This window comes from Phyllostomus discolor, chromosome 9 (genome assembly GCF_004126475.2).
Source record: "Phyllostomus discolor isolate MPI-MPIP mPhyDis1 chromosome 9, mPhyDis1.pri.v3, whole genome shotgun sequence".
Lineage (NCBI taxonomy): Eukaryota > Metazoa > Chordata > Mammalia > Chiroptera > Phyllostomidae > Phyllostomus > Phyllostomus discolor.
The window spans coordinates 30,874,731-30,901,093 of record NC_040911.2 but is presented as its reverse complement, the minus strand read 5'-3'; the positions used below and the strand labels follow the sequence as shown (position 1 = coordinate 30,901,093).

The window sequence follows — 26,363 nt, the reverse complement described above, 5'->3', positions numbered from 1 at the left end:
AACTTGGTCTCTGAAGAAAGCCTAAAGCTAAATAACCCAACTATATCTTCTGGTTAATTAAATATATTTTTAACATGTGGAGAAGTCTGTAATATATAGATAAAGGTTTGTCAGGCAGTTTTTGTCTTACAAATACCTGATGTACAAACATCACTTACCTGGATGCAGCATCTGGGTCAGGTTTTCACCTACAATGACAATGGTGCCCCCTAGCGTCGACAACAGAGAGGTTCCCACTGGACGTCTCCCCTTTATACTGGAAGCGCGGGTGATTTTCTTCTCTCCACTGCTTGCTTTCTCATCACCTTCACTTTCATTTCTTTCCACCCTCTTTAACTGTTCAGTGCTTTCTCTGATGCCACGAGAAACCTAGAGACATTACTGCTTCTGCCGCTGCAGCTGCTGCTGCTGCTGCTGCTGCTGAGACCTCGAAAAAAGGCATAACCAGAGTGTGCTGAATGGGAACTGGAGAGTCTGGAGATAAGAGCTGACCCCACTCAGTGGATTCAGAAATAATTCTCTCATGGAAATAACGTTGTCATTCCGGTTATGTATTATTATTAATACCATAATTAAGTGCAAAAGGGCTAAATGGGGTCATTCTGGAAAATTAAAACACTACGCAAGCACTTTGGCTGTTCGGAAAATGCATTCTGAACTGACTTACAAAGGAATATTTGGAGCATAATCAACTGATATTCGAGCCCACATAAATGAATCTTAGAATCTTGTTAATGTTTAAAACTCCATTTGAAGCATTGCACATAAAATATAATATCCATCTTTACTAATTATGTGTATTTTCAGATGTTGTCTCTAGCCCTCCAGAGCAATTAGCCTGCGTTGTTTATAAAAGTGGCCATATTTCTGCAACGGGGCACCCACTGAGATCAGACTCAGAGTATTTTTTTGGAGCAGGGTAGACAAAACTACCTATCTGAAGTCATTTTCCAGCAGTATGTCTCCTACTCCTTTGCTCTGGCCGGGCTGTGTTTCTTGAAAACACCAGTCATGCCCACCTTTCTGTGCTTCTATTGTCTGGATTACACTTCCTAGATTTTTATGGCCTGGCTCTCCCCACAGCTGCATTTTGTCCTCTTTTCAAAGACACCACAGCTGAGTACCCAACTGAAAATCTCCTGCCATCAACCCCCTTGCTCTGCTTTATTTTTCTTTAAAACACACACATACCTTAAATATATATGGGTCTGGCACAAAGAATGCCCCTTTTATTACAAACTCTTTTATCACAAAATCATTAGCATGGAATTCCATAACATAACAATATCACTCTCAAGCACAACATAGGACATTTTAGGTGAAATGTTCAAATTAAAACTATAAATGATTACACCCATATTGTGACCCTACCAATCACACTCAAACAGGCGTTGCTTTTGCTGGATGCTGTATTTAATTATTCACATATTAGTTCATTTTCTGCTCCAAATAGAATGTAAGACTGAGGAGGGCAGGCAATTTTTCCCTCATCTTCACTGCCGAGGCCCCAAGCGCCCAGCATGGCACATAATAGATGCGCAATTAATATATTACTTTAAGGAATGAATGAATTAATTTGACTTTCTTAACACTGAGTCTTCTCTCTTGTCAGATTTGCTTGACTCTCAGACTGATCTCTTCAAAGCACAGTGTGACACAGAAAATGGCACAGGGATCAGAACAGACACGTGAGTCTGGCGAGCTTTCTGGCCCCCGCACTTTCTAGCCATACAACCTCAAACAAATTCTCTGGCCTCTCAAAGTCTCCATTCCCCATTTCTAACACCAAGGTAACCAAACGATTTTCCTTGTAAGATGGGATGATAATTAAATGAGTTAACGCATGTAAAGCTCTTAGTGTGGTACCTGTATTATTAAACCCATGGTTTTCTAGTTCTAGAATGTGTGTGTGTGCACGTACATGCACACTCACGTGCACAGAGCTGTGCTCCCTAATTACTAACCTTATCTTTTTAAAGGTACTTTCCAGTGTTATGAAGTTACTCATTTTCTAGATTCTAAAATTGGTTCACTAGTGGCCACTTGCTAATTTTCTAGCTTCAGCTCTTCTGATTGCTAGCCTTGCTCAAATATCTTATTATTTCTCATTTATTACTGATTGTAATAAATAAACAGTTAAGTGTTTCCCAAGTGTAGCTAGTGAAGTATCAGGTGCTTGGTTTAAAAAAAAATAAAAAAGATTCCTAGAGCTTCACTAATGATCAGGATCCTCCTGGAATGGAGGCAAGGAACATGTATTTTAAACAATTTCTCCAGATGATTCTATGTGCTGCAGATTTTGAGACTCACCAAAAGAGTTCCATGGGTATGGGCAGGTGCTGGGGGTGGGCCCAGATGTCACAGAGATGGGAGATCGGTGTCCCCTGCTCGAAGGCCTGCTCCCTCCTCTCCTCACTCCCTCCGCCCACTGCAGAACAAACACTCTGTGTTGTGTGTTCCGCATGGGGCCAGGGGACAGTACCACACCATGCTTCCTAATGTTTTAGCCATTCTGACTGTTTCCTTGATTTAAAGGAGAACAAAAATGGCTCTGTTTGGCTGAGGCATTTTAGTTCCAACTCTGTTTGGTGGACAAATTTACTTTCCAAATCTTTTCACAATGTACATGTGTATCCAATCATCACATTGTCCACATTCAAATATATCACAATTTTATTTGTCAGTCAACCTCAATAAAACTGGGGGGAAATTACCCTCCAGCTTTGCCACTCTTGGCAATCCCCATGAAGAAACCTTCGGGGATTTCCCATGTGTCCTGGGAGCTAGCCACACACTCAGCCCTTGCCCCCTGAGCTGAGACCTCAGTATTGCTCCCACACCCACTGCCCACCACACGGCAATGTACCCCTGCAGTCTCCTGTTACTTTAGTTCAGAATGTGCTTCACCTGGAAGATTCTCTTTGTATTTTGTCATCTGCGCTCAAGGACTTCCTTGGCTTCAGCCCTGGTGTCATTTCCTGCTCTGTTATTGCTTCTCTGGGGATTTTCAGTGGCTGTGGGAAGATGTTTGTTTGATCATCTGTTAACACTGTTATTTTTACAAAGCTTTTAGAAGATAAGTCTCCTTATAGAATAGTTTCATTGTTAATGATTCATTCTTACCTCAAAGAACTAGTTAATGGCCAGGAAAGAGATGTGCAGGCTCCACTTTGATAAACCTTGAGAATTCTGGAAAGAATCACAGCTGTGTGGAAAGCGTCGGGAGGCCTCGGGTCAGCATGCGTGACACAGACCACCGGAGGCAGTTCACGCCTGGGAAAGGTTTGTACCCCCGAACCTGGAACTCAGGCTGAAGGACACAAGCCTGCAGAGGCTGTCTGGGAGCAGGTCGTGTTAGTGAAAGGCCATGGGATGGGCGAATTGGGAACTGGTAGTGAATTTGGCCCTAAAAGGAGAGTCTTAGACTCTGGTCATTACTGACATCAAATAGTCTTGTTCATAACATCATTACTAAAAATAGCCCTTTTTCACAGATAAGTAGGCTCAGGTTTTTCAGAAGGTGAGATTTGAAGGCAGCACATATGAGGGCCAGGTCTTATTACCACAGGCTGTCCCAGAAAGACAGGCCGCAGGGCTTATTTATGGGTGCAGCTGGGCACAGTCAGCAGTAGACGGGCCGGGCACGAAGGGCCCGAGCTGTGAGGACATGCTCACCTTCTGATGCTTTAAAAGTACGAACTGAACTCCAGTCCCACATTTACTTACCAAGTGTGGCACTGGCCCTCGGAGTCAAACTCCATATTATTCTCAAGTTCCTTCTTCCATCTAACTTTCAGGGCTGACTGATGGCCAAAGGAAGTCTCATTATAAAGGGAAATTTGTTGATAGAGCTCCAGGCCCCCAAATGGGATTTCCCAGGCACCCAAGACAGGGTAACCTAATAATTCTGCCTCTTAGTCACAAACCCATTTAATCCAAGATTTTTTTTCAAATTCATTTACTTAAGAAATTAGATCATTCATTGCAATTAATTTGGCGGGCAAAGACAGCCAGCTGCTCAAGTGAGATCCCGAATTTTCTTACAAACTGCACAAACACTAATTCATTTGTTTGTTGATGCGATTATGGAATTAGCAAAATTGCCTGTTCCTCAGCATGAAAAATTAAGATCCAAATTATTTCATTATGACTTATCTCTGTTACAAGTTAAATGAAATGGAGAATCTATTGATCACAAACTGAGCAAAATCATGGTTAAAAATAAAGACCATTCAAACAGAGTGTGAAACCTCTAGCTCCGGGTTGTGACCTCAATGGGGCCCTTGCTCTTTCTTTCTATATGGAGCCCACATCCTGCTTAAATGGTGCTGTCCAAATAGACCTGTCTTCTCAAATTGCCTTCCCCTATTATAGGAATCTGATGTTTAACAGGAAAATTTTTCATTAAGGCTTTATATTGTATCTATTTCCACTATTTGCAACAGCTTTTCAAGAGTTTAGGAAGTTGCTAAAGAGAGTTTATTATCTTCTCATCATTTTAATTTAAAGATTAATTGCAGAAATTACATCTTTAACTCAGAAGGCTATCTGTGTGCAGTTGGGGCAATGGGAATGATTATTTTCTTTCTTTTTTTCATTTTTATTATATTTTTCAATGACAGTTTACATTAAAATTATTTGTATTAGTCTCAGATGTACAGCGTAGTTGTCAGACAATCACATACTTTACAAAGTGTTCTCCCTAGTATTTCCAGCAGCCTCCTGGCACCATACTTGTTTATTAAAATACCATTTACTATCTTTGCTGTGCTGTGCTATGCTGTGCTTCATGTGCCTGGGACTGCCTTGGAAGTGCCAGTCTATACTTCTCAACACCTTCCCCTGTTTCACCCCAACCCCCCACGCCCTCCCCTCTGGCAGCCATCAACCTGTTCTCCGTATCTACGTGTCTGTTGCTGTTTTGTTTTGAGGACAATTATTTTTCATGCTGCTCTTATTTCCATAAAGAGAAAGGAACAGTACCAAAGACCATTTCAAGCCTCTCCTCCCTGCTTGCCTTGAAACAGGAGAGACCTTGTTTGGAGATAGTGGTGGCAGAAAATGGGCTCACGTGTGGTTCTTTCTTCTGTCTGTCTTCCTTCAGGTTCTCCATCTCTTCTTCAGTTCACTGGTGAACCGGAAACAGCCGGCAGTGACTGTCCCGGGAAGGGGCCTCAGCTGCTATGGGGTCATGCGGGTCCCCCCTCCCTCGAGGGCTCAGGTCTCTGTGCCTGAGCTTTTTGTCGTCCTGGAGAGATGAGTGTCCCTACCCTTAATCAAGAGAGTGCATGAAAAAGCTCTTGAGTCGGGGTTGAACAGGTGTGTGGGAAGATCTCCAAGTCAGCATACAGGTAATTGGTTGGGGTGACTATTGATATTGTTTCTATAAGCCTCAGTTAATTCCTCTGTCAGGTTTGGTTTGGTTTTTTTCCCCAAATTCACTGGAAGGCCAGAAGAGGAATGATATTTCTTGAGTTGGTGCACCCCCATTCACCAATCCCATCACCTGACTCACCAACTCCATCTCTACTGTTATTTTGGGGTGTTATCCTGTGGGCCTCACCCTCCGAGCCAGCCAGACCAACTGCCCCCTGATCAGCCTCTGCTCCTGCAGCCACAGCCTGACAATTCTGCCGACTGCCCCCTTCCCTGCCCGCCCCTCTTCCACGCAAACTTCCTTCAGGGCACATCAGCATATTCCTCTTGGGTGGTGACCTCTGCCTCTCCTTCACTTACTTCCTTCAACACACAGAACTTCCCCAGCCAGCATGATTCCTGAGTTTTCGTCCCTCCTGTGCACTGGTGTCTCTTGTTTCCCTCTGCAGAGCTTCCCCAACAGGCCCCCCACTGTCACTCTTCTGCCCTGCACGCCCACCCAGACTCCTTCACTACTCACTTCCTCTGGGCAGAGTCCCCTGTGGAGCATAAGGTAGGTGGTATCTAGTAGTCTCTTCTGCCGATTCGGACTGTCCGACTGAAGCACGTTTTATCAGTCTCACACCTCACGTGGCACAATCTCACATCACATTAGCTGACGTGACGCAAACTCTGCCAGGGTGTCACTGAGGATAGCAAACACTCCGCTCTCTTCCAATTAACACGTACAACAGAGCACTTCACACCGCAGTTCAGTTTGGTAAATACAGCATAAATTGTGGGTTTACAGTTATTCATATAGAAAATAGTGCAATAGTTAATAAATACTAGCACAAGAATAAACTCTGTGTTTCGCCAACTCACAGCGGCAAACCTACTTCTGCCCCACCCTGTATTGGACTTAGGGAGATTAATAAGTCCTTAGCTAAGTTATAAGAAAAGGAATGTCTGTCAGCAATATCTGATCCTCTGGTTCCTGTTAGAAGTTTCTTTTTTTAAAAAACTGTTGTTCGGTTACAGTTGTCCCATTTTCTCCCCATTGCTCACTCCTGCCCCATCCCCCTCAACAGTCAATCCCCCCCATTGTCCGTGCCCATGAGCCCTCTATTTGTGTCCCTTTTCTTTCCCCCTCCCCTTCTTTCCCCAGCTAGCCCCCTCTCTCCTCCCCTCTGGTCACAGTCAGCTTATCCTTTATTTCCAAGTCTCTTAAGGGCCTACCTTGGGAAAGGCACTGGAAATAGGGACTGAATAGCAAAGCTGGCAGAACTTCGAGTTACGAAGAAACTTATTTTTAAGAAAGTTATTATTTAACAATGTGAGTGTAAATACTAGATAACAATTTTAATATGATTTCTCCCTATATATTTCATTTGTCATTATATTATGTTTATAAATAGTTTAACTTACATTGATTTAAAATCTGTAATTAAAAACAACTGATTATCAAAACTCAGATTGCATTTATATTTGTCAGAGAAATAATGAAAATAAAGTCAAAAGTTACACATGGCATTTATACCCATGATGTTATTAATTTTGTTCTTTAATGTTTAAAATAGTTAAAATAATAAAAACACAGATGAGGATAATGAGCCCATCATGCATGGAGAGCTTCATGGCAGCTGACTTTTAAGAGAAACTGTCTACTGTTCTTATCCCACATTCAGAGGTGCCTGGGAGCCATCCCAGTGGTAATCGTGGCTCTCATAGAAACAAGAAATGCAACCTCATGCTGGTCTCTATACCAGAAGATCTCTTGGGTAGTTCAAAACATGAGCCATTAAATGTTTGAGACACTTCATGTAACTTCTCCCCAGTACCTTTCTAGGCATCTCATTCTCACTGCATCACAGTCAGTGACTGTTGTTTGAAAAATGCAACAGAACATTTCAAGGCACCGGCCACTTTCACCGTCCGCCCTCTAGACCAGTGTCTGTCTGTTCTTACACTATCACTTGGAAAGGGAACAAACGAGAGGGGACTCTGGATCCAAAGCGATGCTTGTCGCACCACATCTGCCCTTTCTTGTCAAGCCTCATCTTGTCACTTCTCCTTCCTGCTTGCTGCTAAATCCTTCCCCGTGTAGCCTTCCCCGTTCGACGCAGTTTTCACAGGGCTGCGCCTGGGTTCTTACGGGGAACACAGGGAGACGTCACAGCCCTGTCCTCTCCCTCTGCCCTTTGCGACGCGAGCACTCTTTATTTGTCTTTGGATTTTTCATTAAATTAAAACTGAACTACAGAATTATAGTAACTGTCTTTCCTCTTTTAGCAAGGAGTCCTCAGGTAAGGTAACACTAACCTGAACCAGTCCTGGGAAGAGAAGATTGTGAGGAAAAGAGGAATAACAGCATCTACCACAATCTGTATTGTTAGATGGTGAAGCCAAACAGGTACACTGTCCAGGCACACCCACATGACAGCTCATGAGATGTAAAATGGGCGGGAAATGGATCTCACTTTTAAAAGATTATTTTCCTTGTTTATTTTCTTGAGTCTTTTTGACACTGAAAACTTAGGAAAAACCTCCAGGGTTGAGAAGGGAGATACCAAAAGGAAACCAAACCAGAATGAGGGGTGAGCATCACTTACATCAGAAATCATCTGCTGGTCTGTGCGGTTAAGCAAAACCTGTTAGTCTGATTCCGTGGGGACAGCTCAGTCAGAATGGGGAGGATTTTGCTGAAATAAAACATGCGTCTATTCTCCTTTCCTTTGGGTCTACAGCAGGTTCTGACGTTATGCTCAGCAGGCTGGCATTTAGTGGCCCTGTATTTGCATAATGACTATCCTTTTGCAGCCTTTGCTGTCCCAGCTAATTGCTTTAGAATAATTCTGCCACATCTGTTGGGCTTTACCACATTCTAATAGAAGCAAAATCCTCAATCCCAGCCAAATCCACACCACTTACATAAAATTTGGATACATGGGGTTGTATGAAACATCCAAATTTCATGTGATTTGCCTGGTGACATGTAAGGTAAAGAAGGTAATAACCCAGAAAGGATACACACTAAAAAAAAAAGAAAGAAATCCTGGCTTCTGTGTCCTCTGCACAGCTCTGCGGTGAGCTCTGAACAAAGCTGTGTTCCCTCTCGTGCTAGAGGTATCTCCCTTTCAGTAGAATATGAGATTCTGAGTGCCGGAAGAGTCTACATGCGAGACGGTTCCCAGACTCCAGGTAACGCGGATGGCCGTCCCAGACTGCTGGGAAGAAGGATCCTGACAAATACAAGTAATAAAACTCAAATTCTGAACTAACTGTGGTCTTTTCCACATGCAGATTTGCTTTGTCCTGTAGCAGAGTGTGCGAGGGACCCTCAGGCCCCGAGGCTGGGTTGGAGCTCATATTCTGTGACTGGCACCTTTTCCAATTACGTGGAGCTGGGGCTTGACCCAGAAACCAACAGAAAGTCATCCGGTTAAGATTGACAGCACAAGGATTAGAGTCAGTAGATCTGAATCCTTCTGAGTAATAATTCAGACACCCAGTGTAGTGGTTATAAAATTCTCTGACCACCATGTTAGGAGGAAGCTCAAGTCACACGCAGAGGTCCCATATAGATGTTCCAGCCAACAGCCCGGCAAGGTCTCAGACCAAACCCAGGGTGGATTACCAGACATGTGAGAGAATGACCCTTCAGTGAGTCCAGCTCCCAGCCCTTAATCTTCCAGCTGAGGTTCCAGACACCATGAAGCAGAGAAGAGCCATCCCCTCAGCATTAGCTGAAGTCCAGAAACTGTGAACAATAACTGATTTTTGTTTTAGCCACAAAACTTGGGATAATTTGTTACTGTGTAGTAGTCCTGAATATTGTTGACACTAAAAAAGATAAAAAATAATAGAACTATTGAAAATAAATTAGTACTCTAATTACTATGTTACTCTCATTGGAAATAAATTAGAAATCTCACTGAAAATAAATTAGTAATTTAACTACTGTATTACTCTTGTGAATTTGAATAACATGGGTTATAAACTAAATACCTTTGGGACATTCATAATCAAGTTGCTAGCTCTGTAAAGCTGAAAATTAACCCTGGATTGTGTTGATCCCATGAATCTTAACAAACTTTAAAAAACCAACCTGAGCTGGGTTTGAAAGTGTCATCTCTTGTCACATTATAACAGCTTTTTGAAAAAAACAGCAAAGTAGAGAAATGGGGTCTGTATATTAAATGTACAAGTTTGGTTTAATTTTTAAAAGTCCTGCAGTTTGAGTTGTTTTTATATGGATTTATAATTCTCTGCCTGATACCCTGCTGAGGCAGACAAATGTAGGAGGCTGCCAATTACAGATCAGTCAGAAATAAAAACTAATCATCTTTGAAATGTTCTTATAACAACTCAACAAATACTATCTCACTTAAATGGAAACCTTTATCACATAAAGCAAGATGAACCTACAGCACCATATCACATTATATGATTCATGACCATTAAAAAAATTTGTTTCCAAAGTGTTTTTAGATCTTGAAAGTGTGTGGAAATAGAAGGTCAAGAAAGATCTCAGAACTACTCGGAAATACTATAGACTTTGGACTTCCACTTGGCAGTTCTGGAATCTCAGTGTTCTGTTCATTCTGGGGTGACGGGGCCCATGGAAAACTGGGTCACAACGTTAGTGGGTCACAATGTTAGTGTGTCACAACGTGGTTGGATCACAACATTCAGGTTCAAATAGGACTGATTTGATACAGAAAGCCAACTTCAATATTTACAATGAGAAATGTATCTTTTCACTGTGAAATCTACTTGGAAAATGGAATCACAATTTTAAAAGGTACATGGAATCCAAACTTAGAATGAGAGTCTAAAAGTGTATCTTAACCCCTGGTTCATCTGGACCCCACCCCCACCCCACCTCCCGCGTCTATACATGTAAAGAATCTCTTCCTGGGTTTCTGTCAGAGCCCAGTTTCTGAAAAGTCAAGGCTTGGGGACAGTACCTTGAAGGCAGTGAACTAGCTGAGACAGATACCACCTTGGGAGGCCCATGGGCGTGGCAGCCAGTCTTGTTGTGCAACAGACACCCTCCTGCAACCCCTGGGCTTAGAGTGAACATTCGAAATGACATTGGTACATGATGGGCTGTAAGAAAAATTAACAGGTGTTGGCCCTGGTCATATAGTGCAGTCAGTTAAAGCATGGTCCCGATACACCAAGGCTGTGGGTTTGATCCCCAATCAGGGCACATATGAGAATCAACCAATGAATGCATAAATAAGTGGAAAAACAAATCAATGTTTCTTGCTCTCCCCCCTCTAAAATCAATTTAAAACAATTTTTTTTAAAAAAGAAAGATTCATAGGTAAAAATTTGAACTTAGTTTAAATCAACAAGTTAGATGGCTTCCTTTTATAAAACCTCATCATCAATTCCAACCAAATAGGTACATTGTTTTGATCATCGCAGATAATTCCCATTTTCAAAGTAGCCATTTTTATGAATCACTAAATAAATATACACATACATGTGTCTTAATGTTACAAACTAGAAAGTGTATATCACACACACACACACACGACTTTATCAAACTCACAAACGGGGGGAACATAGAATTTTAATTCCCAAAGGCCCAGTTAAAAGTTAACATAAGATTCAAGGTTTAATTTGTTAAATTAGGGTCAGCTTGTCTCTTTCTATGCAAAAGCTTATCATTCCTATCTTATTACTTTATTACATAAAAAATAAGATTTAAAAATATTCCCTGAAAAATGAAAGAGTACAAAATACTACAAAATATGAGAGTTGAGATATTTCTGTCATAAATTAGGAACTGAAGCAAAGCTACTTTACCTGGCAAGAGTTAAAGATCCTCTAGAACACCATCTCATGCGGGGGGGAGTGCGCCACTAAATATAACATCCGAAAGCTTGCAAAGCCAAACAGTGAATACGGAGGAGGAAATAACAAGCCGGGAGCCAGGTGTCAGCCTCCCCAAATAGAAAAGTTTGTGTGAGTATTGGGAACCCTGGAATAGTGTTGGCAGTCATTTGAGGACAAAGAGACTGCATAACAATTGTCTTTATCTGCAAAGAATTTCCAAATATCATCAGATCATCAAGGCGTAATACAAAGAAATAAATGTCCAGCATAGACTTTCTGTTTATGATTCACACTAGAGGGTATAAATACAGTTTCTAACGCTCTCTGTAGTTCTTGGTTCTTGGCTAGCAATCCTAACAATTTCTTGATATAACACTTCCCTTTTTCTTTGAGATTACAACAAGGTAAAGACCGTGTTCCAGGTGGAGTGCATTCCAAGTGTTTCGCTCCTCTTTACATTGTTCAAGAAAGCATCTTAAATGTAGAAAGGTACCTTCTAGGGACATAACAGCCGCCTTCCGTTGGGAGACAGTTCTCCACAGCTCCTCTTGCACGTCTGCATGGCCCTGAGCCTGAGCATGAACTGGCCTTTGGTTCCAGACTACATTTCCCAGGATGTGCATGTTGGGAACAGCGGGTTTGCTTACAACCCATTATAAAAGACATCTCATACATATTTAATAAACAGCAATTTGTGTTGCCCTCGCAACCAATCAGTGAAAGCCCACTGAGACAAATGGATTGATAAAGCCTGGACTTCAAACTTTTGTTTAAATTAGGAAATTTTACTCTATATTGAGAACAGACTCTAGTCTGTGTTCTCCACAGCAAGCCTCTGGTTAATTTGGGTTTCAGTGATACGGCTTAGTATCGGTTATGCTTTGGGGTGTTAGGGAAGGGCCTGGCGTGGCCACACATAGCATGTGTGGAACTGTAGCTGAAGTGAAGCCTGTTACCTACCCAGTGGCCAGAGGTGGCCCCAGAAGCCAGAGCAGCAGCTGTCCCGACAAGCACAGCCAGGGTGGACTTACAGTAGGTAAGCATTCTTGGGGATAATAAGGGGAACCTGGGGAAGGGGAACCTTTTCAAAGACCAGACTTCAAAAAGATGGAAGATAGAGAATTTGGGGGGAAATCGATCAATACAAGCAATGTATTGCTATTCTTTGTACTGCTATACATTAATTGCTATACTCAATTAACTGCTATATTCAAAATTGGCTTTAAATAATAAAATATGGCACACCAAACCAGCCTGCTTCCAGATCAGGTGGACCCAGTCATTGAGCAAATATTTTTAAACAAATAGTCCTGGCCTGTAATATGTAGCCAGCACTGTGCTAAGAGCCACAGGTAAAATGGTGAACAAGACACCTGCCCTCCAGAATCTTAACCTTTGGAAACAACACACCTTACTGGCAATGACTATAGTTTTATTAGTTAGGGTTATGTTCAGTAAAAATACTAATGGCTTAAATAAAATTGAAGTGTTGTTTTCCTCACAAAAGTGCGGAAAGACAAACAGAACTCCACAATCGTTAGGACCAAGGGCTTCTACTAAGTGGTTGCTCCATTCCCAACACATGGCTTCCACTTTGTGGCTAAAGGTGGCCGCTCCAGTTCCAGCCACCCCTTCCTTCTCTGAGTTCTGGGCTTCAGAAAGGATAAAAGGAAAGAAGGAAGGCCTACCCCTGCCTTTTAAGGACACTTCCCAGAAGTCACACATGACAATTCAGTTACATGCCTTAGGCTGGAATTCAGACATGTGACCACCTCTACTCACTAGAGTTCCTTACTCTGACGAGGAATGTGCTGGCTGATTTATGGGGTTCTACTGCATGAAGGAAGGGGGGAATGGATATTGTGGGGTGGCCAGCAATCTCCACCGTGGCATGTATGACATGGTACAGTAGGCAGTGCATTGGGAGCCATGGCACTTAGGCTCCAAGGAAGATATCTAGTTAGAGTCCTGAAGGACAGCTAGGGTAGCCCTCGGGGCACGTGTGGGAGAGTACGTTCCAGGCGGAGGGAAGAGTTTATGCAAACACCCAGAAGCGAGAATAAGTGTGATGCATTGAAGGCACCCAAAGCTGTTTTGAAACATAGCCTAGGGTACAAGGTAAAGCAAGGGGAAAGATGAGTCTAAAATGAGTCTCAGGACAGAGAGCCCGCTGGGAGTTTAGATTTTCTATTAAGGAAAAGAAGCATCCAACAAGGAGATGATCAGATTTGTACTTTAGAAGGACACTTTGGCTACCATTTAGAAACTGGATTGGAGAGGGGGTAAGCCTCAGGGTTAGGCCCATTAGGTAACTTTGGTAGTGTGGTTTGTCCATCACAGAAGGCCGGAGTCACAGAGAAGCAATGGAAAAGGAGGGAAAAAGACAAATTCATGGGACAGGAGATCATGCGAACAGGATGTGGAAGTTCATCAGATGCGGAGGACGAGAGTGGGGAAGAAGTTGGAGACAAGCCTCTGTGACCTGGCTTTGACGTGCGGCTGAAGGGTGGTACAAGGCAAGGAGGTCGGTAGGAGCATCAAGTTGGGGAGGGTGGGGCAGCTAAGGACGTGCTGAGTTCAAGTGTCTGTGGGACATATAAGTGATGATGTCGGGGTTAAAGCTCAGAGAGAAATTTTGGTTGGAAAATAGTGAATCTAAGCTTACAGTTAAAAATAATTACAACTGACAAACGTTTGTGGGAAGCATCCAATTCCAAGTTCTTATATGGGAAACCTAAATTTATGTTTTAAAATAGTTATAATAGGCACATGAGTATTTGTATAAAGTAGTGACTTCCAAGTTCCTGTATACAAGAACATGGAATTATTGTAACATTATATTGTTACTGTAGCAATGATCATTTTTATACAAATTGTACCTGAGTTGCAACTATTTATTTTCTGATTGATTGAATATATTAATGTTGAATGTGCAGCATAAAAATTTAACTGCCAAGCAGATAGTCCCATTTTTAAAATATTAAACTTAATATGGAGTGTTGAATCTCCCCAAACTACAATCCATTTTAGACTAACAGGCATTTCCTAGATTTTAATTAACTTTCCCAAGTCTACAATTCTGTTTTTCATAAGAGAAAAACAGCTTTCTAAACAACAGCATTAAGCTTAACTTTCATTTATTATATAAAAATATTTCAAAAATCTGTTTTATCTCATTCTGGAATGTTTGTTCTGTTGTAGTTATTTCTTTGTTGTCTTCTTTGTTAATTCTTCTAGTCCTTGAACAGTTAATTTTTAAATGCTTAAGTATGCACCCTAAAAAACTCAGGAGAAAAGGCACTTTCCCTTTGATTTTCTATGATTCTAGGATTCCATGGAAGCATGGAAAGAAAAATAATAGAACCAAGTTCCGCCTTTCTAACGGAAACCTCCCACTGTGCCAAAACCAGCCCACCCTTCAGTAAACAATCCGGCCTTGCTGTTGGTGGCAGAATAAAGAACAATGAGCTTAAAAAGGAGACTCAGAAGGAGCATCAGAGGTGTTGGAGAAAAACCAGAAGGCTCTTCTGTCCTGAAGGTCAAGATTAGAATCTCTCTTGTTTGAATTTGAATCTGAAGAAACACAGAGAAGGCAGGGCTGAACAAGAAATTATACTGACAAGCCATTTTGTAAGAAAAAATCTTGCAATGAGGCCAAGTGGAGGAGAAACAGTCAGCAGCAACTTCTATGGCTATTAATCTTGGTTGGCTAAAAAAGAGCAAAGGCTAAAATTACTCATTAGACAGACACATCAATCATAAGGAAAATTGCTGGAACACAGCATTATCAAACATGCATAACCCTCTTTAACATGAATCTCTTGCAAAAAGTTCTCCACGGAACTCATTATTTTAAAAGATGAGTTTATAAACCAGACCAGAATGTATATAAAAATACTACAAGAAAAAAGAACAAGAAAAATCATCTTGTAATTTTAAATCTTAAAGCAGACAGAATACCCAGCCAAAGATATACCCATCACATTAAACAACACACACTAAATGAACCCATCCTCTCTGTGTAACGAGAGCACAGGGCAGAGAGATGACATCGCAAGAACACAATGATGAGAATGACTTGAAGAAATTGGCAAATAACAACTATAACCAGGGTACAAATGAAATCTGTATTGGAAGCAGCACGAACAGGAGATACTGCTAAAAATGCAGAAAAACACTGAGGCCAGGACTGAGAAAAGAAAGAAAAGTAAAAAGGGAAATGGGTAATAGAGAGAAAACATACCGACTAGGGAAAAATAGAAAACAACACAATTCCTCAAGAGAGAACCACCACCAAAACTTCAATAGGTCAGTTTGGTTGTATTACCTTTTGGTATTGACACAAAGAAACCCAATTGTCCTGTTAAATACATAAAACGAGTTGTTAAAATGGAATTCTTTGTGCTTTCAACTTCAGTGATGCTCCCAAAATCTAAGGGTGAAACAAAAGGCACAACGTACTCCCATTTTCCAAAGTGAGGCACTACCAGGCTTTTGCAGGAGGCTCAAAGGGGCAGTCAGCTTCCAGGTGACTCAGCAGCCACCTCAAGGGTATGAAGATGATTAGGTCTAGAGACCCAGAGAGAACTTTAGAGGAACTTCTCAACAGCTTGACCTGCATCTCCTGGAGACTTCGAGGAAGAGATGAGCCCCAGGGCTGGGAAAGCATATGGGCAATAAGCTGTGTTTGGCTAGTTCCTCTGATAGAAGATTAAGGAAGAGTAGTTGCATCAGGAATAGTCTGCACTCACGGTTTGTCAGACCATGAACAAGAGAAAGCCCTCCTGCAGCTGAATTTTTAAAAGAGGTTCACCGAGGGGGAACTGGGAGCCAGATTTAGAGACAGAGAGACAGACAGACAGACAGACAGAGACAGAGAGAGACAGAGGGAGAGAGGGTGTGCACCCCATAAATGGCCACCCAGGGAGGTACTGCCCACACTGGAAGAGCTTTAGATGAGGATTGGAAGGTCTCCCAAGGACCCACAAAACATTCCCTGATAGTTGTTTTAAAGAACTAAGAAACCCAAGAGCCTGGAGAACACCAAGGCCAGACTACCACAGCAACAGTGAGGTGAAAGAGCTTTCTTAACCCCCGTTTTTCCTTCTTGATCTTCTTGCCACATTCTGGAGGATAAGGAGGCAGCCAGGTGGACTGAGATGGAAGAGGGGAAGCCCACAATATAAAAGGGAGAAGTTGGCCACACTCCTCCTCAATTTAAGGCTTCCCAGGAGAGAAACTTTATAAAATTCACTCATTGTGGTTGTTAAAATGCTTGGCCTTTTTATTTACTGAAATTGAGGCTGCTGAGGTTGCAAGTGACTGGAGGACACCGACTGGAGGTCGTGGTGCCCAGCCTTGCCCTCATCAGGGCTGGTGGGTTTGCGTGTGTGCACTGGGGAGGATGGAGGTCAGACTGGCTTTCCACCACATCCTAATAGTCCTCCTCTTCTCAAGTAATAGCTACACGAGCAGCAAATATTGCACTTCAGGAGGCAGTCCAAAAGGGAGGGAGGAAGGCTGGGCCCCAGGTGACGAGAGGGAAACTGGTACAGCAGGGCAGTGGGAAGTGACGCCCAGGGATAGGGCTGCCAAAGGACATTTAGCCAGACGTATGGTATTGTCTTCAGTTGCTGTTGGGCCGTGCTCCCTTGCCACAAATCTGTTACACATGGCGTTTGGAGCCTTGGTACTTCGGAGTACAACAATTAGGCACTATATGAGGAAATGGGACATATTTTGTCCATGATTTTTGTGAGTGATATAAAATAATTCCTGGGAAACTCTATGAGAATACACCAGTTCCTAACAAGCAAAATAGAAACAGACTCATAGACAGAGAGCCAGATGACAGCTAAGGGGTGGGGGAGGTTAGGGGACAAAGGGACTGAGCAAAATGGAAAAAGAACTTGTGAACATGGACAACAGTGGTAATTGCAGGGTGGGGGGTGTAAGAGGGATAAATAGTAGTGGGGGGAAAAAACAACTTTCAGAAGAAAAAAAAAAAGAATATGCCAGTTCCTTATTATCAAGGAGAACTGATCCAAAAATGTCACTTAAAGGCAAAAAACTAGATTGTTACTCAAGGTAATGTGAGAGCTACAGTAATTACCACCACCAACTGGTAAATATGGACACTACGCATTCAATCAGGAGGTAATTTTCAATTCTGTTGTTATGTGCATAAAAGTGACAAATTACTGAGGAAACCTAAAAGGTGAGCATTTTTGTTGTTGAGTATGTAAATTAAGAATTCCCTACTCAGACATGCTTAAATAGGGGTTGAAAATAAGCATTTATTTGGTTTTAATTTAAAAAATATATATTTGCATAGTTTGAAGTGTATACATGATGGCAAAGAATGTAGAGTGAAAAGGAAGTTCCCTCCCACTCCTATCCCATAATCAACTTTGCAGACCAGCAATATCACCATTATCAGGTTCTCATGGAACCTTCCAGAAATATGGTCTAATAAGCACACAGCTTTCAAAATATAGTTAAATAGTGGCAACAATCAACTCAAGCTTGCTGGGAGAATATAATCTATTCAAATTTCAGAGAACATATTATAGCCTAATTTTTTATTGCTAGTGACATTTGCAATGCTTTGAGGAACCACTTTTTTGGGACAGAATAAGATTTTGGAGTTGTTTTAAGATAAAACAGTATTTCAATGCAAGATACTAAGAAATAAGAAAGCAGCATCAAACTGAGTGTTAGTAAAGGCATAATGAGAAAATTACCTGATACGCTCCTTAACATATGAAAAGGCTTAAGACTCTAATAAAAACAAAATGATTTTCCTTTTAAGCAAAAAACATATAGAGCCTACAAATACCGTAAGACTGGGTTTACACAGCGCGAGTACATGATTGACAGTGTATATCCCCCACAACGCTAACAAAAATTTTCAATGTAAAAACTTACAAATTCCTATGCATGCAAGTGTGTGAATTCAGTTTTATTAAACCAAATACCAGGATTATGAATATTTGTCATGTATAGAGCATTTATAAAGCATTAAAGTCTTTGAAGAGCTGTTGTGTTAATCACAAAATACTTTTAATTCACAAAATGTGATCTGATCAATCCAGTCCTATTCAACTCAACGAGAGTTTCTAGTGTGTGTCCTGCACTACTCTCAGTATTAAGAGATGACATGAAGGAAGCAAAACTCTCATGGTTGTTGTACCTGTGGCCCAAGCCTGCAATAAAAATAAAGCCTATAATATTTAACAAAATTGGAAACTAGAAATAGCACAATGGTTGCTATGGACAGATTTGATTATAGGTTGGTGATTGACACAGCCGCTTGAATTGCATCCAACAGAGGAGCTTACAAAGAGCATTCTCAAGTGGAATTCAAATGACTCAAGCTTAAAAATGCTAGCTTTATTGAGCATTTACCACCTACCAATCACTGAACTAAGAAATTAATGGAATTAAGTCGTTTGCTCCTCACAATGTCCCAGTGAGAGGGGAACTACTGTAGCCACACGAGACAGATGAGAAAACCAAAGTAAGTGGTTATTTTTACTTCCCAAGGTCTGTATTTGCTAAGGAGTAAAGCTGTGGTTTCAAACCTCGGTAGGAGCCATTCATACTAGATCTCCCAACACAGTCCTGTTTGCAGAGATTGCAGTCCATTACCCACTCGTGAACCCATCAACTCCAAATCAGACACCCTCTTACCTTTTACTAAGAAAATATCACAATCTTCCTTTAAATACCTGAAGTATTTAAGCATTACACTTGATATTTTAATCCTGGTGTTGATTTTGAAGTCAATGTTTTAGTTTAAAATTGTAACTTTTGTTTTAAAATCTGAAAGATTACTTATGCCAAATTTCTGAACAGTACCAGATTTTCACTTCCGGGTAAATGTGATATACTTCTGAAAGCTGCCCAAGTGACTGAATAGAGTTGGTAAGCTTTCCTGTTCTCCACAACAGTCTGGGGTCCTTCTGCTTTCCGGCATCTCGCTCAGTCATCACTGACCACTAGCAAGAGCTCTCCAGACACTATGAAACATGCAGCTCACCAACACATCACTTAGCCACGATTACCCATGTATTAAACACCACGTTCCAAGCACTTTAAAGCCCATTATATCTGTTAAATACCATAAAAGAATCCTGTTCTGAAAAGAGATTTGTCCATGACCGACCAGTGGGGACATAGGAAATCTTACCCACGTTTTATCAGAGGTTTCATTGATTTAACAGTTTTCTATTTTAGCCTCCATTTTAGACCGCGTTGTGACAAAGGACTTTCTAATCAATAAAAATGTGCCTTAAATTATTAAAAATTTCAAGAAAACCCATCCATCTTGATTCTCTGGATGAGGTAAAGACTACTAAAAAATCAGCAACTGTTTTAATTAAGATGTATTTCCTGGGTTAATACCTTTAGTACCTTAGGCTGGCAAATTATCATCATTAATTTGCGTGATTCTAATTCTTCTTAGCTAAAACAAAGAAGTTTAAGGCCAACTCTAACTCCACTAAGTGACCTCATAATAAAATGCTAATTTCAACATTTTATAGGCAAATTGTAAAGATAGCATGGATGCAATATTGTACTCCTGGTGCCCTCTAGTGGATGTAGTTGGTTTCAAGGATCACTTGCAAGGTTTTACTGAAACCTGCCTTAGGAAGGAATGAGGCATCCCTTCACCCTATGCTCTGTCCCCTCTAGTTTCTCCTCCTTTACTCTCTGATCTTGTTCAGCTTCCCAAGATATGATGACAATGTCACTCAGTGTTACAGTAAATAAAACTTTATTTACAGGAACAGGTGTTTATTTACAAAACAGCTACACCCATTTACTTACATATTGTTTGTTGGCTTTTGTGCTATAATGGAAGAGCCAAGTAGTTGTAACAGAGACTACTATATTATCTGCCACTTTGCAAAAGTTTGCCAAGCTCTAGTCTATTAGCATAACACCATTTCTGTCAACACTCTGGCTAGGAAGGACTGGATTCTATCAAATATGCTTGGGAAACTCCATGAGTGCACATGAAACCTATTTATTTGAGCAATAAAGAAACCTCTTTAAGTTCATCATTCCTTAATTAATTTAGCCAGGGAACTCATTTTTTACTAATGCCTTTAACATCCTATTCAGTGGAACACATTTTTGGAAATACTGTTTTATAGTATTGTGCTTAAAGACATACATCTTCTTATTGTTCTGATCAATCTTCTGTCTTCACCTACTCACACTGTGATCAAATATTGTATTGAGTATACTTTATGAACATTTCAGTTTCAACTCTAAAGAGCAATCATGATAGACGCCAGTGCCCATTCTTTCTACACGCTGGTAAGAATCATGTCGGTTTTGAAGCACAGTAATTTATTTCCAGACCTTAATTAAAACTTCCTAACACAAAGGGACACAGAAACCCAACCTTATCTTTTCTATACATTCCTTCCATTTGATACAAAACTGCTCCTCATTGGACTATGTGTCCTAACTGAAACTTCTAAGGTACCAGGTGTACTTTGGGCTTACTCCTCAGCCTATAAACCCTTTGCCCCCTACTTGTTGCAAGGTTTCTTGAAGCTCTGCTCTAGGGTTGTATAGCCCCCACTCCTGCTAGTCCCACCAGCACTCCTCACCCCCTCTGTAGGCTCTGTTCCTGTTCCCATTCCATTTAAGCCTTGCCCTTACAAGCTGCCTGGCAAACCTTACATTATAAAAATGCTGTAGTTTGGGGTATGCCATTAGGGTACCTACATGTATTTGCAGTTTCCTGGAATCTCCTGGAAACAGACCTCAGGGTATGATTCTCTAATGAAAGAATTTCAGTTGAAAGTTATTTGGGCTACACAAGCCTCAAAATACTCAACATTGTCTTTTAAGTAGCTGATTTACAAGGTAATTTCTGTTAGAAGGCATTTCCTTAGCTTCGTGATTAATGGTCCCTATTCCTACAAGACCCCATGGAAGAGCCTCAAATGTCATGCCTATCATCAGAGCTGTTCTGCCAGCTCCCTTGTTGAACACTTTTACAGTTAGGGTCAATTTCCTCTGTTTACAGTGATTTTGACTCGCCCTTAAGCCCTCTATCTTCTATCCACAGCCTTTCTGGATTCCTGTGTTCCCCTCCTTCATTCACCACAAAGGCTTAGAGGCTTGAGATAGTTAGAATTTAGTACTAACTTTTTCATTTACAGATAACTTGAGATTAGTAATCTCTATCTAGTTATGCTAAAAGCATGAGTTTGGTGTGGTTTCACTTGTTCTTCCCATTGATTTGCATAGTTATTTGGGGAATGAATGGAAAAATTCCCATTTACACAGACACCAGTCTTAAGGCAACCTAAAAGTAGTCAACTCCCAGGTTTTATCTAAAAATGTCTTAGTTTCATTTCCACTCTTGAAAAGTGTTATTGCTTAGTTTGGAATTCTGGCTTAACCAGTAAGTTTCTTTCAACCCTTTGAAGTTACCCCACTATCTTCTGGCTTCCAATATTTTGGTGAAGTTTTGTCTTCTGTATTCAAGACTATTTTCTTTCTTTTTTTTTTTTTTTTTTTTAATATATTCACTACTTTTAGAGAGTTGAAGGGAGAAAGAGGGAGAGAAACATCAATGTGTGGTTGACTCTCGCACACCCGCTGCTGGGGACCTGGCCTGCAACCCAGGCATGTGCCCTGACTGGGAATTGAACCAGCGACCCTTTGGTTGTCAAGTTGGTGCTCAATCCACTGAGCCACACCAGCCAGGGCAAGACAATAGTCTTTTCTCATGTCTTTAATTTCCAGCAATTTCACTATGATGCATCTGGATACACTGGTTTCTCTTTATGTTGTTTGGAATTTACTAAACTACCTGAGTCTCTAATTTGATGTCCATCTTGGAAAATTCTCAGATTCTCTTCAAAAACTGCCTTTGCCCTATTACCTCTCCTCTTTCAAGGGCTCCTAACAAACAGGTAAGGCTTTCTCACTGAATCCAGTATGTCTCTGACCTTTTTTCACCTACTTTCCATTCTTTTCCACTCCTTGCTTCAGATTAAATTATTTCTCCTCACCTATACTTGCTGCTTCAAAGTCTGTCAAATATAAGGTTCTGCCTCTCAGATGCTGCTTCTTAAGTGGTCAAACACTCCAAGGCAAAGTAGTCCCAAATGATGATCTGATCTCTCTCAACTTTCTTTTGGATTTCAGTCCTCTAGTAACTGACTATATTGGTAACACTTCGTTTTTACTAAGATTTTTTCTTCTATTTTGTTCAAATATTTTACTTTTCTTCAGCAGGAATGCTAAATTACCAGTTCCATAACCAGCCCCACAGTCTTCAATGTGGTAATTTTTAATAGGTATAATAAACACTGATCTTCCTTTCTCCCAGGATATAAGCATCTCCAAACTTGTTACTGGGCACCAGACATGACACATTTGAAGACAATACTAATTTGCTCATGTATCACAAGACCACAAGGACTGTAGGAACAACTACTTCACTTTTAGAACCAAAAATAATGCGTTCTCAGGAAATTGGTTGGGTACCTGCCATAAAAATATGACTGGCATTCATTTTAAATAAAAAATATACTAGGTCATCAGAATGAAAAAAAAGCATCTAATAATTCTATACAGTGAATAGCATGTCTTTATTCTATTTACAGTACATTTGTTATAAATATAATACACTTTTGAAAAGCTTATTTTTAATTAACTTGAGATTTATATTTTAAACAGATCAACTCAATTGTTAAAGTTACATAATAAAGAATATAATTTAAATGACAAAAATCTCATACTGTGAATAGTGCACACTGAAGTGAAGAAAAAGTCAAACTCCTTTCAAAACTATATTCAAAGCATCAGAAAAATTTCTTTTTACAAAGTCATGTATAAGCCATAAGAACCACCAGATACTGATGTACGATGATTCTATAACCAAAGTTCAAAACTGATTTTAGAGAACTGTGTGAAGCAAGATAGGAAAATTTGTATTTAATACTCTATTAAACTTCACAGTAAAGCTGGAACTTGACTAATGGCTTAACCGGAGTTTTGCCAACAAGGCCTTCTTTTCCTTCTGCAAAATTGCCTCCTAATATTTATACCCATTGATAGTTTGTAACAGCAGACTCAGACGCTGGTTTTTAAGACGGGGCTTAATAAGGTGCATGGATATGTTGAATTCTGTATTATGAGCATGTCAATTATTACCAGGTTTCAAGAAATACAAAAAAAAGAATATCGGTATTTTCAGTCCAACGTGCTTTGCATCATTAACAAACTGTCAAGTATTCTGCAGTGATCTGATACCAACCTCCAGACCAAGTCAGGTATTTCAAATACCACTGTAAAACCCAGTCAGTAAAATAAAACTAATTCCTGTGGCTTTCAGTACAACTTTACAAGTTGTCACACATTATTAATGATGATCAGTGCAGGCATGGAGTTCTGCTGACTTGTTTCAAACACTGTAACTTGGTCCGATAACTTGGCAAATACCCTAAAAGTTCCAAGGTTATAAACACCTGTATGGACAAAGCATGCTTTCAGCTGCAAACTGTGAATCTCCTCGCCTTTAAGCTGAAGTTTATATTGTGTTTGTCCAAGCCATGTAAATGATCCATGGATTTCCAATGATTCTGGACTAAAAAAGGAAGAAAAGGGTAAGTTGGAGGGGCTTTTTCTTTATAATTTTCCCCTCAAAGTCCCAGTAATACATCCCTTTCATCTAGCAATTTTATTTTTAGAAATCATTTTATGAAGCCAATTGCTTATTAATAATAACAATAATGGCAATGCTGTTATTATTATTATTGCCGTAACAGCTAACATTTATTAATAATTACTATGTTGTAGGTAAGAGATGAAGAGTAAATTATCTTATTTAACACTCAAAACAACAGTTAGTACATGATGGAACCTCATTTCAAACCTGAGCTTTTAACTACCACTTGGTTATCCATACATAAAAAATATGCGTATACAAGAATGCTTATAATACTAAAACTGTTTATAATACTGAAAACTGGAAAGAACCCAGTATCTACAATAAAGTAATAGTTACTTCATTTATAATACACAGGCACACACAGAACGCGTTTGGATTTCAGAGAGCTGCTTCAGATCCTGTTTGGGATGTTACATAATAATCAGTATACGTTTCACATTATTTTTGTAAATATCCAAAAACTCTGAATTCCAAAAACCATCCAGCTCTTGGATTACTGGATACAGAAGTATGCGCCTGCATTTTTAAAGATTATTTATTTATAATAGGGGGAAAAAAACAAAAAATAATAAGCCTTTTCTCAAAAACTTGCTGGTTTTCAATTTTAGAGTTCTTTCTCACAAACAAACTTTTACAAAAACATTTAGCTCCAGCCAAACTAATTTGCTGCTTTTGGAAATGCCTAAAAGCAGCAAATTAGTCACTTTGTCACTACAGTAATGCCACTCCACGACTTTCCTCTAACACATCTATAACACCAAACGACAACAAATCCAGGGACACCTGAATAAATTTTATCTACATTAGTAATTATCTGCCTAATTTCAGAATATTAAATTGTTCAAATCAATCTTAAACTACAAATAATCTTGCACTAAATAATCTTTACCTTGTGGTTTTATGCCGAAGATCAACTATGACATCGACATCAGCCTTAGAACAATTGGAAAGTAAAAGGGTGACTGGTACTAAACAAAGGCTATGGAAGAAAAACAAACAAACAAATTAGCTGTGTTTCTAAAAACCCCCATACAGCAACTTTCGAGAAAATAACACTTAAACAGTACCTAATAGAGCATAAACTCCTTGCAACAATTAGATTTAAGAAAGGAAAAAAATTGAGTCCCAAAATCACTTAAGACAAATTGTATAAATGAGAAGTAAAACATATTAATATGTTGAATAAATATCAGAAAATACACATCCACACAACCATTTTATTTCAATTTATTATTGCTAATCTTAAAAATCTAAAATATTTCTTAGTGGTTATTTCTCAAAATGTAAAAGAGAAGTAAATAATCTCAACTACAAAAGATCAATGGAGAAAAAAAATCACAAAAATGCCAACAACTAACCCTCTTCTCTCCTGTTTCTTCAAAATTACTTTGAGAACTTGGCCCAGAATGACATTTGCTTTCTATCAAATTTGCATAAAAGCCATTACATTTTGGAGAATATGAGAATTACTTCTATGTAAGTTATACGAAGAGCCCTTTCAAGTAGACATATCTGCACAGGTAATGTAGTTTCCGGTATCACTTTATAATTAATAAATTACCAAAGCATAGGAGAAAGAACAGGCAGTGACAGAAGAGGTTATATGAACAAACTGGTATAGATTTCGAATCAAGAACATAATAAATGAACATAACCTGTGAATAAATGAAGCTGTGTTATATACTATTATTTATAGTTTACCCTATAAACACAAAGAACAAAGAGAAAGCAAAAAAAAAAAAAAGAAAAAATAGTAACTTTATAAGCACTCACAGAAAAAACTAAAATTCTGCTCCGATGTTTTATGCTTTCAAAAATGTAAATAACAACTTTCCCTAAGCAAAACATATCCTTAGGATGCTCTGGTGCCATGCTCTTACCTCCCCCCAGGAACTTCTCACAAGGAGAAGGCAGCAAGACTGCTGAGTACATTTCCAGTCCGAAAGCACCTCATTAAAAATTGTGTAATTTGAAACCCAAAGCAAAACCTCAGGAACTTTTGCTCTTTTATTCCCATTTGATCCTTAAGTATCAAATTCTCCATGTCTTACCTAAATGCTTCTAGTAAAAGAAAAAATGTGAACACCTAGATGTTCCCTAGCTCCAAACCACACTCATCATCTTTGTCCCTCTACTTCCTCCATTCAGTGTCAGTGAATAGCAACCCCACCCACCCCAGCAAGTCTTAGGCATGACATTCAGTGCTTTTGCAGTTGGAATGGGGGCTACTGCCTAGATAGCCCCCATCCCCATTCCTTATTTTCTATTATTTTTCATCAATTCCTGTCCATGTTTTCTCCCACATATCTCCAGAACCTGGTTACTTCACTCCATCTTCATTTTCCTTACAAATACAAGTCACCACGTCTCTTAATTTACTGTGACAGACTCTGAATCAGTCCCCCACCACCATTCATTCTTTGCACCAGGTAGTTCTCATACCCGGCTGGTG

General features: G+C 40.0%; 1 protein-coding gene across 6 annotated transcripts in view; it reads right to left on the bottom strand.

The window, feature by feature from the left end:
- Positions 1-22,802: 22,802 nt before the first annotated feature.
- TRAPPC8 (trafficking protein particle complex 8) overlaps positions 22,803-26,363 on the bottom strand; it is an 85,416-nt gene continuing 81,855 nt past the window's right edge. For all 6 annotated transcript variants that reach the window (XM_028523666.2, XM_028523664.2, XM_036009180.1 and 3 more), the window contains 2 exons: positions 24,801-24,890; positions 22,803-23,827 (listed from right to left, as the gene is read on the bottom strand). In XM_028523666.2, coding sequence (XP_028379467.1) covers positions 23,593-23,827; positions 24,801-24,890 — 325 coding nt within the window. In that variant the 3' untranslated portion in view covers positions 22,803-23,592. The remainder of the gene's footprint in view (positions 23,828-24,800; positions 24,891-26,363) is intronic.